The 19,370-nt window shown below is 40.8% G+C and overlaps 1 protein-coding gene and 1 pseudogene across 1 annotated transcript in view; both read left to right on the forward strand.

Moving 5' to 3' along the window:
• The window catches only part of BMP2K (BMP2 inducible kinase), a 254,314-nt gene that overhangs the window by 131,129 nt on the left and 103,815 nt on the right, over positions 1 to 19,370 (forward strand). Inside the window, exons 4-6 of the mRNA XM_040324981.1 lie at positions 2,339 to 2,481; positions 4,733 to 4,854; positions 12,656 to 12,737. Coding sequence (XP_040180915.1) covers positions 2,339 to 2,481; positions 4,733 to 4,854; positions 12,656 to 12,737 — 347 coding nt within the window. The remainder of the gene's footprint in view (positions 1 to 2,338; positions 2,482 to 4,732; positions 4,855 to 12,655; positions 12,738 to 19,370) is intronic.
• Positions 14,111 to 14,289, forward strand: LOC120925151 (annotated as a pseudogene).

The following is a 19,370-nucleotide window of genomic DNA, read 5'->3' on the forward strand; positions in this document are numbered from 1 at the left end:
TTGCTATTTTATTCCAGACCTCCATACCATGAAATTCTATCACCATGGGATGTCCCTGTATAGACAGATTTGTTTGCCCACCTAGGTCCAAGTTATTCCTGGACTGGTGGCTCAGGAATCTGGCTTTGAAATAGAAGAGTCCTTTTTTATCTTTTGGAAGATCCTTCTGATGGTTGCCAGCTTGTTGAGCTTATAAGGTGTGGTGGTCTCCTTGTCGCTGCAAGGGACTTGGTCATTGTCAGAGTGTCATCCCCTGATCAACATTCTAGTTTGGGTGTTTGGGCCACCTTGCAGAAAGATCATTCAGTCAGACAAGGCAAACCCATCCTTTGGTGTCAAGACACATTCTACTAGATCTGTTATGTACACAAGTAAATGCGCAAAAAAACTAGAGCAATGGGTATCTCACAGTATTACAACAGTGTAAATCATAATGCACATGGATATGTGCGCAACAATTATGCAGTAAAGAGAGTCCGAGCTCTAGGGGTATGTAACAGGAAGTCCAGGGGCCAGGGGAAGATGATAATACAGGGGTTTCACACACTATCTGGGCAGCCATCAAGGGGGAACAGAAACCATGTTCCAATTCTGCAGAAAAAAACACAAGGGGAGAAGCGCCCCTGGGTGTAGATTTTAAGACCATTTAATAGCGAAGTAATAAATACAGGCAACTTACATTTAAGAAGTGACAGGTAGGCATTAAAAAATCCCAAACATGAGGATGATCATCAGGTCGGTCAGTCCGTTCCTTTCCTGCTGGGGTGCTGTGCTGCTGGAATCGACACACACCGCTGACAGATGGAGAAAGACATCTGCGGTGGAGGAAAACTTTAGAGCGAGGCCTGGAGCGCAGTGGTGTAGGCAGGCAAGGGTGGATGATGTCACTGGCAAGCGACGCATTTCATGAGGCTGCGTGTGACGTGGCTGCCACGCTTCTTCATCAAGGTGGTGGTTGGGGTTTGGGAGCTAAACTTATATTGCGTAAAAAACATTCAGGTAAAACGTATCCAGTTAAAGAGTTTTACAAATGTTCTTCTTTTTTTTTTTTTTTTTTTTTTTTTTTCAAAATATGTTTATTGAGTTTTATATTTCGGTTAATGTTCTTCTTTCCTGCCCCAGCAGGAAAGGAACATGTTTGGGATTTTTTAATGCCTACCTGTCTTAAATTACCTACATTGTCTTAAAATCTACACCCAGAGGTGTCTCTCCCCTTGTGTTTTTTTTTACTAGATCTGTATGGTGCTCCTTGGTCATTTTGACACCAAGCAACCTTTTCAAGTTTGCAAGGCTACCATGAGGTTTTTTGTTTATTTCAAAGTTCTAACAGGCAGATATTCAAGCCATATCTCATGCGATCTTCAGGCTTTGGATCCCTCAAATGCCTTTTTTAGCTGCAGACAGTCCCTAGGTTTTTCTCAGGTCTGTCAGCATTTGTTGCTTCCCACCCCTTCTGTTGGACCCCTTTCAGCCAGCCAACGGTCCAAGAATTTCTGTGTCCCTCGATGGATGAGAAAAAAAATTGGATTTTTGTACTTACTATAAACTCCCATTGTTGGAGTACATTAAGGGACACATGTCCCTCCCCGCTATTTTCATTACTTGCTACAAAAATTGAGCGTGATGGTTGGGGGAGGGGATATCCTGTGCTGACCAATAGCTTTTTGGTGGAGCTGTCCATTTCTCCTGTAGGCAGCAGTATGACCTGACGTTCTAAGCATTCCTAATTCACTCGATAGACTCAAAGGAAATTATTTTACCATGGTTCAGTCCCTCTTTGGGGTTTAAAGCACTACATTAAAAATGTTTACTAAAAATTGTTGAGAGTCAAACTCACAAATTTCCTTGATATTTTGGGCTGCAGAGGTAAGATGTTCCTGATGTAGTTCCCATTTCTGCTTCCCCTGGCTTCTTATCCAGTTTAGAATCTCTGATCTTTTACTGCAGTTAGGAAAGTGTCACTGCAAATGGTGTAGTTTCTGTCATATAATATTATGAATGAGAAATCTAGCAGGTAGAATAATGGCGAAGAACAGGCAGCCTGGGAACTTATGTGCACATATTTTACCATTCAAGTCCCTGGCAGACAAAAAAGACGATGGGTAATTTATTATTATTATACAGGATTTGTATAGCACCAACAGTTTGCGCAGTGTTTTACAACATGAGGGAAGAAAGTACAGTTACAATACAATTAAATACGGTAGGAATCGGAGGGACCTGGATAATTTAACCAAATGTTGTCAGTTTTTAGTGACATTAAAATCAGATACTGGCTTTTGTGTTTGTGGAAATCTATTGTGCAGTTCTGTTTTGAAATGATTATTTTTTTTGTCAGCTGGACAAGTCGTGAATCAAATGAATCAGAGGCTACAATCTGGGTTTACGGAGGCCGAGGTTTTGAGGATATTCTGCGACGCATGTGAAGCTGTTGCAAGACTTCATCAGTGCAAAACTCCGATTGTGCATCGAGACCTAAAGGTAGTTTTCTTATTTTACTTTCTGGTTCGCATGTTCTGTATATCGCAGCTTACTAAAAAAAAAAATTGTGGTGTGTGTGTGTGTGTGTATATATGAAAACATACCTGCAAAATATTTGATCTGGATATTTAATGTAGCAGTTTAGGTATTCCCCTTTATCCCTACTGATCCATAGTTTCACCAATATCCCCGATCCTGCAGAATTTGACACTTCTGTGGGTTGATTTCCTGTTCCCACAGCTGCATGATGTGGTCCTTTTTGTCAGAGCTTTAAATAACTTGAACCTTGTCTATCTGAAAAAGGGTCTGGTTACCATCATGCATTCTATCATGCAACACCCATAATAAGGAAATCAATGCCATCCATTATATAGGATGTATTTACCATGTATTCACCTTGAATAAAAGGAAAGTGTATGTATAGCCAAAACTTTCTTTTTTAGTTTGGATAAAGTGGGAAAGGCTTGAAACGCCTATCTTTTTATTTTTCTGTCTGTGTATCATTGGGAAATTTCCCTTAATTTCTGTCCCAGAGTGACAGCAGGTACTGAGAGGAAATCTATTGAAGTTAAGGTGTTTCCTCTTATGCCGCGTACACACGACTGGTTTGGCTGGGAAAACCGGCCGTGTGTATGCTCCATGGCAGTGTTCCAGATGAGAAAACTGCCAGAAAAAAAAAAAGAGAACCAGCTTCTTTTTTTTTCCGTTGGGATGTATGCTTTTCCGAGGGGAAAAAAATGCGTATTCTCAGAATCAAGTATGAGACGGGCGAGCTCGTCCTGTTAAAACTAGCATTCACAATGGAGATAGCACATTCGTCACGCTGTAACGGGCTGAAAAGCGCAAATCGTCTCTCACCAAACTTTTACTAACACAAGGATCAGCAAAAGCAGTCTAAAGGGTGGCGCGGTTGAATGGAACTTCCTCTTTATAGTCCCGTTGTACGTCACCGCGCTTTGGACGGGCGGTATTTGGTCTGAACGTCTGTATTTGGTCTGAACGTCTGTATGCAAGGCAGGCTTGAGAGGAATCCCGTCGGCAAAAACATGATTCTCCATTTGAAGATTCCCATCTACCTTTTGATCTGGGGACAACTCTAAAAATTGGGATATTACCTCACTTTCTTTTCTTGTAACGGGCTTCACCAGTACAAGTATAGGGTAAACTTTCCCAATGGGGACATAGATGGCAATACAAACAATAACTTGAGAGGGTTTACCTCCTCCACTTTTTATCCTTAACAAAATGCTGACTGCCAGTCTGTCATGTTGATCTAATGCAGTGGTTCTCAACCTGGGGGTCGGGACCCCCTTGGGGGTCAAATGATAATTTGCCAGGGGTCACCGAATCCTGGGCTATGCCTGAAGCCCGCACCACTCTCCCAGCCTTTTTGCGGCCACCCAGCAGGGCTGTCCCTGGAGCCTGTGGTTGCCCAGCTGGGCTGTTCCTGGAGCCCACGGCCACCCACTCAGCCTCTTTGCAGGCGCCCATTCAGTTCACAGCATGGCTGGGGGCAGAGACTAGAGGTCAGCTGACTGCTGAGGAATGTGAAGTTGGATGGGCTGGAGGAGACCCCCATCTCCTGATTTCGGCATAAGTGTCACTGCTGCGAGACACCACAATGTCAGAGACACAGTGAAGCCGGAGACACAGTGAGTGTGATTATAATTGCCATTAAAAGGACTCAGGGAGCGCTAAATGTCTGTGGTTTAGGCACAAAAATAATTTTACTGTTAGGGGTCCCCACAACTTGGGAAATTTTATCAAGGGGGTCACGGCACAAGAAGGTTGAGAACCACTGATCTAATGGTTCTTTGAGTTCCTGACCCAGAACAATTGTGTAGAAAAGGAGTTCTGACAGTTTTCGGAGTTCACTTGCTACATGTAAGTATAGCCAGTAGAGCCATATGTTTTCTTTTTTAGAAAGAGGTCAGCAATGAAGGCCTATATTACTTCATATTGCTCTCTATAGGTTTCCTTTAAATCATTATTAAAGCTATGCAGAGATTTTCATTTAATTGATATTTCTCACAAAATTCCATCATGCAATTATTACTTCTCATAACATCCCATATCACGATGGGTTCCTTATTTAAATAAAAAAAAAGTTACAAACTATTGTGCAAATTAGAGGACATTGATTCTGCATATGAAATTTATAAAATCACGAGCATCACTTGTGGTTGTGCTTCAAAATAGGTTATCATTTGTGTTCGGCAGCATACGACATTTATTTTTCTTTGTCTTCAAGGTTGAAAACATTCTGCTAAATGACAGCGGGAATTATGTGCTATGTGACTTTGGTAGCGCAACAAACCGATTTCTGAACCCTCAAAGCGATGGAGTAAACATAGTAGAAGAGGAAATTAAAAAGTAAGTGAACAACATTTGTCGTCCTTAGGGCAAAACAAAGGTAACTTAACTTTGTTTTTGTTTTTTATATGCAGACTTTTTCATAAAGTGCAAATACAAGAAAACTTAAGGCGTAACTTGAAAGTAGCTTTCACATTCCTTTTTCTCAGTGGAATTTCAGTCACGCTACAGGGGATACAATAGCGTTCAGATGAATGTTCTTTATTATCGGAGGGCACCTTAACACAGTTTTACAAACTTTGCCTTTAGATCAGGGATTTCTGCTTGGCACATCTACATGTTCAAGTTGGCCAGCCGCATCAAAGTAATCCCTGTCTGGCCAGTCTGAAGACTGCCAAATACTTACGCTTGCAGTGTGCAATTGGAAGACAGCTTTACTATATTCTGTAGTAGCATCGCAACCAGTGAGAGGAACCACGGAGCCCTGGAGAAAACCAGGTATCCAGTACCATCAGTGCCAGTAGTGTGAAGATTTAACACACTGCACAATAGAATGGCAAGTATTAAAAAGTATGTAAACCCATAATTTCATATTCCTGGTATGTGCTTGCTGTACTATGTACTGAAAAAAGTCGCTTGTTCTCTTTGTATCGAGTCCTTTGTGTGAAATCCCTGGTATTCCTGTCAGTCCATCTGCTTTCCGCCTTAAAACTGGCCACACTATGCAGTGTGGTCAGTTCTCTAGCTATGCTCTCCTCCAATGATCATACTTGTCCTGACTTGTACTTGCCCCCCCTCTGCACAGCCTTTCCCTGGGAAGATCAGTGTGATGCTGTGTCTCCTCCCCCAGCTCTCAGTTCTAAGCTGCATAAGGAGCTAGGAGTGTATGCGATCACTTCTAAAACAGGGACAAAATGATATTTATAATGTTATATATATATATATCTATACACAAATGTTTTGCCTTTCACTTTAATTTTAAACTGAATTGAGGGCTTACATTTACTTTAAGCTCCTTGTTTCTAGTCTAAAGAAGGAGTCACATTAACAATGCCACAGGCTATACCAAGGAAAAATATGCCTTCTACCCACGCCCCGTTCCTGTACAATATCTATGTATGGGGGGAAGGGGGGGTGGTGGGGTCGTGTGTGTGTGTGTTACATAAGATGCTTTTGCATTTGAAGAATCAATGTCCCTAGAATGACATGTAGTAGTAGTAGTCATGACACTTGCATGTCCTTCAAGACAGATGCGCACTCCCAGTGCAGATGTACTCCCATTGCAGATGTAAACAAAGGCACAACAATTGCATAGTTTTCAAAAACATTTGCTGGTGCTTCTGGCTGGACAAGTCTGATCATTGGAGGAGAGCAGGCTGAGTTCTCAGCACAGCTAGAGAACTGACCACACTGTGCTCTAATGCAGTGGTCTCCAAACTGCGGCCCGGGGGCAGTTTCCACCTGTGCTTGCCTTCATCTGGCCATTGGGACAGTATTCCTCCTACTGATATGAGACAATATTCTGCCAACTGATACCAACGATGGGGCACTATTCCTCGCCCTAATATCAAATGCGGTGATGGTTACTCCAACTGATGCCAGGAAAATGTCCACTCCGTTGGCCACAGTTCGACCCCCGTAAAGTCTGAAGGACAATAACCCGGCCCTTTGTTTAGAAAGTTTGGAGACCCCTGCTCTAATGCCAAATATGGTCAGTTTTTAATAGGAAAACAGGAAGGAAGCAATACAAAGGCCATTGTTCACACCTATGCAGGTTGCTTTTGATCTCTTTCATCTCTTTCTGCAGTGTTTTTTTTTGCAGTGGTTTTTACACACTCCGTTTTCATGCATTTTTTCACATGTTTTTTGATGTGTCTTGTGTTTTTTGTTTATTTATTTTTATGCATTTTTACTTTTCCAATTTGTTCTTGGTCAGATAAAAAAAAAAAAAAAAACACATCAAAAATGCACTACATGCTTTTCTGCAGCTTCTCCATTGATGTGAACTTGTCCTATAGGAAACCATGGTAAATGGACTGTTGTGTGTTTCTGCAAAAAGCAGCAAAAACCGCATAGGTGTGAACCAGGCCAAAGAGAACAGGATACTTTTTTATACCAGTACATGGTACAGCAGGGACATATCAGGAATATGAAAAGTTGGGTTTAAATACTCTTTAACCACTAGCCGACGCAGTTATACGGTGGCAGGTCGGCTGCGCAAAATCACGTAGGTATACATAATTTTGCATTTCAGCCATTAGGGACGCGTGCCTGGTGCCGACGCGCCCCTATTTTGTAGACACTATATATTTTTGGGGGATATTTATTTTTTCAAAATTGTCGCTCTATTTTTGTTTATAGCACCAAAAATAAAAACCGCAGAGGTGATCCAATACCACCAAAAGAAAGCTCTATTTGTGGGAAAAAAAGGACGCCAATTTTGTTTTGGAGCCACGTCGCACAACCGCGCAATTGTCAGTTAAAGCGACCCAGTGCCGAATCGCAAAAAGTGGCCCGGTCATTGACCAGCAAAATGGTCCGGGGGTGAAGTGGTTAAGTAGATATTAAGATTGTGATAAATACTAACCTGATAAAAACACGCAGTCAATAGGAGAGATGGTAGTAGGGTCATTAACAAATGTTAGCAGAGCTAAAAATCTTTTTTTTTTTTTTTTTTCAAATATATTTATGGCTAAAAGTGACAAGACCAGTGTTGGCCATATTTTGTATTTTCTTTGAGAAACCTGTGTTACTCTTGAATTGCATTTTGGTCTTTGGGTCCTTCAACATGAGTACTATCATCTGTTTTTAGAAGGCATATCTAAAGTGTAGTCAACGTTTTTAGGTCATTTGTTCTGGTTGCATTTATCAGGTCAAGTTAATGATAGGAAACTTGTAAATAGCTTTTATTTTCTTGGTTTAAATTGTATTTTTTTACATTTAAAATATAAAAAAAAGGTTTAATGATTCTTGAAAAAAAGATAGTATACGCGCCAGCGTATAACACAAACCCCATGTTTAGGAGGGAAGTTTAAGGAAAAAAACGTACATTTTAGATGCCAATCAATGCAGCTTTACCAGTGTCTCCATATGCAACCTTGCCCAGTGTCCATTTGCAGCCTTGCCCAAAATTGCAGCATGATGGGTTTTTTAATTTTTGCGCCGCCGAGATACATAGAGCCGGGTGTCCTGTGTATTCGGCTCATCTCGCAGTCCCACCCAGTCCCACCTCTTGGCTTGGGTCCTATGATGGACACAACACCGGTCCAATGGCGGGACGTAAAGGCTAGGAGGCGTAACTGGGCGTGACTACGAGCAGAGCTAAGCCTAGCCTAGTACACTCGGCTCTGTCTATTTTTCGGCGCTCGCTCCTCTTCCCCTCAGAGACAGCAGGGATCGGCGTATAACACACACCCACAATTTCCCCCTGATTTTAAGGGGAAACAAGTGCGTGTTATACGCTGATAAATACGGTACATTTTCCTGCAGTAAGAGTTCACACCTGCTGCACAGTAACCTCAAAGGGAGCTGAGAGACACATGTTAACAAAAGCCACAAATACTTTCTTGTTGTGGCTTTGACCTGGTGCTGTTGGCATTCATCATACAGTTTCACTGTACCAGCCAAATGTACTTTATTTTTGAGACAAACATATGCTACTGGCAGGATCAACCAGATAGCCAACGCAAGGAATATGGGGTCAAGTGCTGGTGGAAAGGAGGTTGATCTGTATGCTGGGGCACATAATGAAGAATGCATCTCCCCAGCAGGGACACAGACAGCAATAAAAACTTGACTATAATCCTAGGTTGGCCATACATGTTAAACTTTCTTGTACAATTTTTCTTTTAGATTCACCAAAAACCATATAGTATGAGGTCAAAACGAAACACTTTCAATTGTATTCAATTAGTCAGGCCCTTGCACTACATAGGTAAATCTAAAGAAAATTGTATACAATAATTAATTATTCTACTTTATTTTCTTTACAAATATATATAATTTTTTTTTAATTATTATCTAGCCCTTGCAAAATCGTTTAAGAGGAGCTTCACACCCCCCTCCCTATGTTTGTTTTCCCCTTCTTTTTGGCTGGGTTGTCATAAAAAAAAGAAACAAACATACTTTTGCACAGTAAATCAAGCTGTGTTCTGTAGGGCTCCACTGCTTCGTGTGACATTGGCAAAAAGGTAATAAAAAAAAAATCAGATTGTAAGAAAAACATTGCCAAATATTGCTTTCTTTGTCAGTATTTCTGCAGCATGACAGGTTATGTTTAAGCTGACTTTGATGAGTGTTTGTTATTGAATTCTCAAAAAAATAAACCTTTGTGCGTTAGAGGTGCATTTTTTTCCCCTGTCACCTGTTAAACGAGAGGGCTATTACTGATTTGTACCTTAGATTGTTCCACTACAACAGAGCATTTTGAGTAATTTGTTAAATAATAAAATAGTTACAGTACTAGTTTGTTTGTCTTTGGGGAACATAGGTCCATTCACACCTTTTCTGTGGTGGTCAGGGTGCTGTTAATTTTGCATGCATCTTGACGTACATATAAAAACTTATTCAGGAAAAAAAACCTGCCTAAAATCAGTCTGTTTATGCAGTAATGCAGGCTTGTTCTACTCACTGTGGAGCCTCAAGTCTCTGCATTGTGTAAAAAGGCTGTTTGATTCTATATGCACAGATCCTCCTATTCTTCCACTGACTCCAAAACATGTTTGGCTAAGACAGTTACTGGAGTGAGGCTGCACATGCTCAGTTTGGTGGGTATTACTAGAGAGTTATCTTTTTCTTGGGAGCGTGCATGTGATCAGCAGTGTTTAGGTTTGACCTCTCATTAAATGGTTTTGTTAAATCTAAAGGAAAGTTGTACAAGAAAATTGTGTAATGTATGGCCAGCCTTAAGCCTCGTACACACGGGCAGAATCTCGTCAGGAAAAAAACCTTGTTTTTCCTGACGAGATTCTTGGCAAGAATCTCTTGCCGCCAGAGTGTACAGACTCTCCTTTCAAAAGAACCGCGGTTCTCTTGAAAGGCAAGAAAGTGGTGACATCATCGTGTACGACGAGCATGTGCTCGTCACATTCGATGCCGTTGCCGCCATCTTGCTGCACCCTACCTATGCCTGGGAAGCTACCGCGCATGCGTCAAAGTCATTTTGAGCATGCACAGGTTTCCACGGCGACCAGGTAAGTATACACACTCTCGGGTTTCTTGGCAGGAAAACTGCAGAGAATCTCACAACGAGAAAATAGAGAACATGTTCTCTATTTTTCTTGTCTAGATTCTGGGCAGTTTTCTTGTTGAGAAACCTGAAAGCCTCGTACACACGCTCGGTATACTCGGCAAGAAAGCTCTGCCAGCAATTTTCTTGCTGGTTCTTGTCAAGTAAACCAAGCGTGTGTACGAGGCTTAAGTCTCAACTACCACTTCGACAGAAAGACTTGTAGTTCTCAATAGATCGGTGCACATGTAGTCCATTGACCCTTCCCCGAGCCAAGTAAGGATTTATGTACAGAGGATGCTGTTTAACCTCTCCTGAACAATTTTAACTTGACAGCTAGAAACCAACATCTAAAAACTTCAGTTTAGCGGCTTTTTCATGCCGCGTTTAGCTGCCAGAAGCTTTTTTTGTTAAAATTAAAACGTCTGTAAACGAAACACTGCTAAATGTGAGTTACCACATTTAGCAGCATTTACAGGCTGTTACAGGCGTTTCAAATGCCTCTGAACATCCGTCCTGAATGCATTTTTTTGCATTCCAAAAAATGCTTCTAAACTCAACTGCCCAGAAACAACTAAAAAACGACCCTGTGTACATGTACTGATAAGATATTGTAAAGGAGAGTTCAGGGGGCAGCTGAAAAAAATGCCCAAATGCTCCTAGTTTTCCATGCACACTGGGCTTAAAAAAACGTCTGGTGGGTATGTACTAGGTATAATATTGTACCTATGATCAACTGATTGTGATTGCAATGCTTTTGCAGATATATACAGGTCATTCTCAAAAAATGTGCATATTGTGATAAAGTTCATTATTTTCTGTAATGTACTGATAAACATTAGACTTTCATATATTTTAGATTCATTACACACAACTGACGTAGTTCAAGCCTTTTATTGTTTTAATATTGATGATTTTGGCATACAGCTCATGAAATACCAAAATTCCTATCTCAAAAAATTAGCATATCATGAAAAGGTTCTCTAAACAAGCTCTTAACCTAATCATCTGAATCAACTAATTAACTCTAAACACCTGCAAAAGATTCCTGAGGCTTTTAAAAACTCCCAGCCTGGTTCATTATTTCAAACCGCAATCATGGGTAAGACTGCCGACCTGACTGCTGTCCAGAAGGCCATCATTGATACCCTCAAGCAAGAGGGTAAGACACAGAAAGAAATTTCTGAACGAATAGGCTGTTCCTAGAGTGCTGTATCAATGCACCTCAGTGGGAAGTCTGTGGGAAGGAAAAAGTGTGGCAGAAAACGCTGCACAACGAGAAGAGGTGACCGGACCCTGAGGAAGATTGTGGAGAAGGACCGATTCCAGACCTTGGGGACCTGCGAAAGCAGTGGGACTGAGTCTGGAGTAGAAACATCCAGATCCACAGTGTACAGGCGTGTGCAGGAAATAGGCTACAGGTGCCGCATTCCCCAGGTTAAGCCACTTTTGAACCAGAAACAGCAGCAGAAGCGCCTGACCTGGGCTACAGAGAAGCAACACTGGACTGTTGCTCAGTGGTCCAAAGTACTTTTTTCCGGATGAAAGCAAATTTGCATGTCATTCGGTATCAAGGTGCCAGAGTCTGGAGGAAGACTGGGGAGAGGAAAATGCCTGAAGTCCAGTGTCAAGTACCCACAGTCAGTGATGGTCTGGGGTGCCATGTCAGCTGCTGGTGTTGGTACACTGTGTTGTATCAAGGGCAGGGTGAATGCAGCTAGCTATCAGAGATTTTGGAGCACTTCATGCTTCCATCTGCTGAAAAGCTTTATGGAGATGAAGATTTCATTTTTCAGCACGACCTGGCACCTGCTCAATGTGCCAAAACCACTGGTAAATGGTTTACTGACCATGGTATTACTGTGCTCAATTGGCCTGCCAACTCTTCTGACCTGAACCCCATAGAGAATCTGTGGAATATTGGGAAGAGAAAGTAGAGACGCAAGACCCAACACTCTGGATGAGCTTAAGGCCGCTACCGAAGCATCCTGGGCCTCCATAACACCTCAGCAGTGCCACAGGCTGATTGCCTCCATGCCACGCCGCATTGAAGCAGTCATTTCTGCAAAAGGATTCCTCGACCAAGTATGAGTGCATAAACTGAACATAATTATTTGAAGGTTGACTTTTTTTATTAAAAACACTTTTCTTTTATTGGTCGGATGAAATATGCTAATTTTTTGAGATAGGAATTTTGGATTTTTCATGAGCTGTATGCCAAAATCATCATATTAAAACAATAAAAGGCTTGAACTACTTCAGTTGTGTGTAATGAATCTAAAATATATGAAAGTCTAATGTTTATCAGTATATTACAGAAAATAATGAACTTTATCACAATATGCTAATTTTTTGAGAATGACCTGTAGTATTTGTGGTGTTCTTTTCTTTTGTTCTTTTTTTTTTTTGTGTGCAAAAGTTGGTCTTGGGCTTTTATGGAATGTTTACCAAGGATGAAAAGTTGTGATGGTTTTAGCACCCATTGATCTTCATAAGGATCTTTATGAAGATTTTGAATTATGTTTTTTTTTTTTTTCTGGGCCAGCTGTATTGTTCAGTTAATGGAAAAATTTACCAGGTATGATATAAATGTTACATTTTGTGAACTTTAAATCATTTTTTGAATCTTTTTAGATATACCACTCTCTCATACAGAGCTCCGGAAATGATCAACCTTTATGGGGGAAAGAAGATTACAACAAAGGCAGATATCTGGGTAAGATGTAGATCATATTAATATAGATGAAGACCATTTGTTGCAATGACAGATCTGTAACTGCATCTACCAAGTAATGCTATTTTTATCATGACATTCACATTCCAGTGATTTATTCCATTTCTGCTTTTAACTTCAAGTATGTCCTTTCCTTTCATTATGACAAGGAACACGCTGAGGGTTTCATATACTCTGAGACATTGGTGACCACGTAGTCCTTATCAGATGATATTGCTCAGAAAAGGAACAGCAGTATTAAAACAAAAGACAATCTGAAACTGCAAAGATGTCATATGATATTTACAGGCAGATTTTCTCAACCAAGAAAAGCAAAAGAAAATGAAGTACGTTGTCAGCAGCCTTTTCTCTCAAAGTAATATTGTAAGTACCCAGTGAGAGCAATTTCAGCGCTATTAAAAAATCAGTTTCTGATAAAACTTCAGTTAGCTGCGTAAATACAGTTATAGAAAAGTGTGATTTGGGGCTAAGAGCAATATTTAGAGACATTTTGAAAATCATATCTAGGAGCCCTTGCAATGCAACTAAAATGTTTTCATGTGAATGTAAAAGTGGTGTCAGCACACCAAGGATTCCTCGAAAGGGTCCAAAGCTTTATTTTCATTGTCACACAATAAACATATGCAAAGTTTCAGATCCACCAGCAGGGCTTCCTTCATCAGGCAAGTGGCTAAGGGGCCCTGGGTGCCTCCAAAACATTGCGTATGTTTATCATCACAAAAAAAGCTTTGGACCCTTTCGAGGAATCCTTGTGTGCTTCATGAACATTTTCTTCACTTGATCATCCATGTTTCCAGCCTCTGGTCATTATATCACCCAACATTACTAAACAGGCCATTTTCTTCAAAGTGTGCATGGGGAATATTGTCTTTGAATTATGTGAATGCAAACCCTCATGTGCAAGGTCACATAGAAAGCCATTCCATGAAAAAAGTTTGAATAGATATCATCTGGAGATTTTACAGTAGTCACATGGTTTCATGATGAAAATTGCCTTGTTTATTAATTCATCATTAAAAAGACATGGTCACAAATGTAAAACAATTGCAGGTAAAAGCACATTAAAACCAAGTACTCTAAATACATCCAACATTTTTTTCCCTGTTTTTTATGGTTTCACAATGTGCTTCTTAACTGAGGGAGTTTACACTACAGAAGGTCCATACAGCTTCTTCCTCCTTGCTTGTCATGCCCTCTTCTAGTCTGGAAGTGTCCTATTTACTTTCTGTGCTGGCTCAGCTCATCAGCTGCCCTCCATTATATAGCTGTTATGAGAAGGGAAGAGTGAATACTATAGCGTGTCACTTGATTGGAGACTGCTGATATCACATCCATGATGCTAATGCTCAACAGCAGTTGCTTCTTGGCCTTTTGGCTAAGATCAAGTGTAGTATCTGTTCTTATCAGTTACCAAGTGGTGGTGCTGTGCTACTGTTCTTGATCTACGTAGTAGGTTAGGGGTGGCTATACAAATCCACTTGGTGTAATGGTAATCTGGACGGTTAGTATCTGGAGATTCCAAACTGGACCACTCGATGAACTGAGGCCGTTAGTAGGCCTCCTTTAGAGAAAGCTGGAAGGTTTACCTCCTAAAAGGGATGAATAGGCACTGTGTTTGGCCGAAGGGCCGGGTGTTTCTCTGCCTTCTGGGTAAGATCAAGTGTGGTTCCTGTCCTTGTCAGTCTTTTGGGAAAGAGCACTCATCATGGAGGGGTCGATTAGTACTTCCTAATGTAAGCTCTCTATTTTTTGTCGCCTTCCTGGTGTGTACTGCACTGGTCTGCTGGAGGGCCGGGTTTAAAAGAAGCCTGAGGTGTATGTGCACATGGAGTGGCAGTCCAGGGGGTGCCGTAGTCATACTGTGATGCGGGTCACTTTGAGTTATGGCACCAAGGGTCACTGCATTTTTTAACCCTGGCCAAAGGGCTTGCCATTGTTTTACACAATGGCATGTTTTACTTTACTTATTTATTTTTGTGTTTGCTTTGTCACTTTCTCCTTTTTTGTTCATGTACACTTTTTCACATTTGACTGGTAGGGTGTAAAACCATTACCAACCTTTCCCACTTTGGAATGGGTACACTTTTGTTATGTATAAAGCAGTGAATTTGTCAGTCATTTTACTGCAGGTGATTCAATCACTAATTTAAACATGCACCTGGAAGATACATGCTAGTGCTTAGTCAACCTTGCAGGCTAGTCTAATAATGCAGTGCATATTAAAAAAAGGAGAGCAAATATTGAAACAAGAACAGAATACTTCTATGCAATGATTCACACAGTTTTGCACTCTCCTAGTTTTTATATTATTTATTCCTAGAAATGTGTACTGAAATCATGCTATTTGGATTTCGAAGTGTGTTTTGCCATACATGGTAAATTCTATATTTGAGTACTGTGTTAGCCTGGCACAGCTTCTTGTACAGCTGGACCAAATCCTTTTGCGACCATCAAGTTTCCAAACAAAGGTTGGTTACACGTGGCCCTGCAAAATGATCATAAAATCTTTAGAGCAGCTGTTTTTTTTTCCCACATTTCAGTGGGATGTGCTTTTTATTTATTCAGCTCAACAGATCCTCATAACACAATATCCTGCTTCTTCTTTATACTGGAATTTTTTCAAGACTGATTTTACTATATATATATATATATATATATATATATATATATATATATATATATATATATATATATATATATATATATATATATATATATATATATATATATATATATATATATATATATATACAGTACAGACCAAAAGTTTGGACACACCTTCTCATTCAAAGGGTTTTCATGACTATGAAAATTGTAGATTCACACTGAAGGCATCAAAACTATGAATTAACACATGTGGAATTATACATAACAAGAAAGTGTGAAACAACTGAAAATATATTTCATATTCTAGGTTCTTCAAAGTAGCCACCTTTTGCTTTGATTACTGCTTGGCACAGTCTTGGCATTCTCTTGATGAGCTTCAAGAGGTAGTCACCTGGCGCAGCACCCCATCGCTCTCCTTCTTGGTCAAATAGCCCTTACACAGCCTTGAGGTGTGTTTGGGGTCATTGTCCTGTTGAAAAATAAATGATGTCCAACTAAACGCAAACCGGATGGAATAGCATGCCGCTGCAAGATGCTGTGGTAGCCATGCTGGTTCAGTATGCCTTAAATTTTGATTAAATCCCCAACAGTTTCACCAGCAAAGCACCATCACACCTCCTCCTCCTCCATGCTTCACGGTGGGAACCAGGCATGTAGAGTCCATCCGTTCACCTTTTCTGCTTCGCACAAAGACACGGGGGTTGGAACCAAAGATCTCAAGTTTGGACTCATCAGACCAACGCACAGATTTCCACTGGTCTAATGTCCATTCCTTGTGTTCTTTAGCCCAAACAAGTCTCTTCTGCTTGTTGCCTTTCTTTAGCAGTGGTTTCCTAGCAGATATTCTATCATTAAGGCCTGATTCACACAGTCTCCTCTTAACAGAGATGTGTCTGCTGCAAAAGGTGGCTACTTTGAAGAACCTAGAATATGAAATATGTTTTCAGTTGTTTCACACTTTTTTGCTATGTATAATTCCACATGTGTTTATTCATAGTTTTGATGCCTTCAGTGTGAATCTACAATTTTCATAGTAATGAAAATAAAGAAAACTCTTTGAATGAGAAGGTGTGTCCAAACTTTTGGTCTGTACTGTGTGTGTGTGTGTGTGTGTGTGTGTGTATATATATATATATATATATATATATATATATATATATATATATATATATATATATATATATATATATATATATATATATATATATATAATATAATTTTTGGACTATCTTATAGGTTTTTGGCTGCTCATCACGGAAATAACTTGTAATTTAACCTATCACGTACCATTTTATCGAAATCTGTTTTTGCAATTTCTGCTTCTATACTGTATACTTAAGTTTATTAATTTTTGTTTGTATGACAATAATCAGGATTTTAAACTGTGTATGTCTGATGAGCCTCGTCTAATAGTACAATCAGAATTAAACAACGTGGTCAGGGACTTAGGTTTGTCAGAGTTAAAAGCAGAACTAGTGGGTTCAAGACTGCAAGGTTGGTGTTTGCTATCGTCGGGTACACTTTTTTTTTTTCTATTTTGAAGCCACCAAGATGATTTAAAGCCCAACTTGGTGGCCAATAATCACTTTTTTTGAAGCATCGGTCTAAAACATACTGATGTTACCTCATGGGGTTGTACCAAGGTCTTGTAATAAAACTGATGCGGCTCAGCAGCCACTCGGCTGTTATCCACAGCTCCGCCCAGGTCTCTCATTCTACCGGGAGGCCTGAGCGACCAGCCGATACGTCCGCCAGCTGACTGAAGACCCGAACAAAGCAGATCAGCTTTGTACCAGTCTTGGATCTAGTAACACAGAAGCAATGTCATGACATCGCTTTCAGGTTACTGGCATCCTACAGGTGCCAGCTTTTAAAAAAAAAAAAAAAAAGTATTTAAAAACGCTGATCTAGACGTTTTGAATACTTTCAAGTGTAGAGGGGGGGTTTGGGGTCTTTTAGACCCTATATCCTACCATAAAGAGTACCTGTATTGCCTATTACTGTCACAAGGGATGTTTACATTCCTTGTGTGACAGCAATAACGGTGATAACAAATTTCAAGTGTACAGAATATTGTCACCTGATATCAGCTATCGACCTGAAAGGTAGCCCAAAAATCTGTATTGCATAGGCCCTGAAAAAACTATATCGGTCGACACCCTAATTTTAATTTATTTGTATTGGGGCAGTGTCCGCACTGCAAAGGTAATAAAGCATTTTGTCTAGGGGAGAGGGGAAACAATTACTTACCTGATTCTCCGCTCCCCCAGCAGAGGGTGCTGTCTATTGGCATCATCACAATCAATACAGGGCTAGACCCTAGACTGCTCCATTATGGGGGAGAAAAAGCTGTGGGGCGGAGTGGAGGATTGGGTGAGTAAAACTTTTTTTTTTTCCCCTAGACCAAAATGAGCAATTAACCTTTGCAGTGCAGGCACAGTCTGGAGTTGCCCGAAGCTGGGCTTTAATGAATTTCTTTGCACAGGTTGACGGCCTCATTTTTTGTACTGACATTAGCGATTTGTTCACAGTTTGGGTTGTGAGCATGATCCACTAGATTAGCGTCTCCAATATTAGGCCTGAAGGCTGTCTTAACAAAATCAAGAATCAAGGCCACACTCCATAAAAGTTACACCATGAAGTTTAGATAATGTAGCTGGCTTCCAACACAGTCCCTGCCCTAAGCCATACCCCTCTGAGGCATTTATCCCCATTGGGCTTATTCATAGAGGCTATGAATGAGCCCAATGGGGAGAAAGGCATTAGAGGGATATGGCTAAAGGCACTGTCCGGAAGCCAGCTTCATCAATTAAATCTCATTGTATGACCTTTATGGAGTGCAGCTTTTTTTTCTTGATTTTGCTATGCATGCTGAGTGGGGAGAGCTTTTAAAAAGCCAGCATCCATAGCGGCGGATGACAAAGGCAACATACACCCTTCAATACATGTCTGCTATGCTGCACACACAAAATAAACAAAAGAAAACATCAAACTGTTGTTGAATCACATCCAGTACACCAACTACAACTGTAAAATCTGTGGAGATCTAGAAGCAGTGGCTCTGCTGCTTGAAATTAAGCTTGGATATCTCAAGTACTATTACATGTGAATGGGGCAGCCGTGTAAAAGAGTTGCATTACATTAAGACCACTTTCACACTGGGGCGTTTTTCAGGCGCTTTTGGGCTAAAAATAGCGCCTGTAAAGCACCTGAAAAACAGCTTCCCTGCAGTGTCCGTGTGAAAGCTGAGGCGATGCGCTGACAGGACGTTAAAAAATGTCCTGCAAGCAGCATCTTTGGAGCGGTGTATACACCGCACTTGCCCATTGAAATGAATGCTACAGCAGCGCTTTGTGGGTGGTTTCAACCCTTTTTCGGCCGCTAGCGGCCGAATACCTCCGCAACGTTAAAGTGCCGCTAAAAATAGTGATTTACCGCTGACGCCGCCCGCGTCCCAGTGTGAAAGCAGTGTAAAAAGAAGTTTGCACTCTAAAGCCTCGTACACACGCACGGTTTTCTTTGCAAGAAAACTGCTGGCAGAGCTGTTGGCAGGAACCGTGCGTGTGTACGAAGCTTTGAGGTTTCTCGTCAAGAAAACTGCCCAGAATCTCGACGAGAAAAATAGAGAACTTGCTCTCTATTTTCTCGTCATGAGATTCTCGGCAGTGTTTTCCTGCCAAGAAACCTGAGCGTGTGTATACTTACCTCTCCATGGAAACCTGCGCATGCTCAAAATGACTTTGACGCATGTGCGGTAGCTTCCAAGGCGGCGACGGCATTGAATGTGACGAGCGCATTCGTGCCATTCAAAAGAACTGCGGTTCTTTTGAATGGAATGTGTGTACACTCGGGCGGCAAGCAGACAATCTTTCCAAGAATCTCGTCAGGAAAAACAAAGTTTTTTTCCTGAAACGATTTTGTGCCGTGTGTACAGGGCTTTAAATAATTTGGCTCCTGGACAAAATAACCTAGCACCGAACCAATTGTTGACCCAGAAAAGACGATTTT

The sequence above is a fragment of the Rana temporaria genome, chromosome 1 (genome assembly GCF_905171775.1).
Source record: "Rana temporaria chromosome 1, aRanTem1.1, whole genome shotgun sequence".
Taxonomy (NCBI): domain Eukaryota; kingdom Metazoa; phylum Chordata; class Amphibia; order Anura; family Ranidae; genus Rana; species Rana temporaria.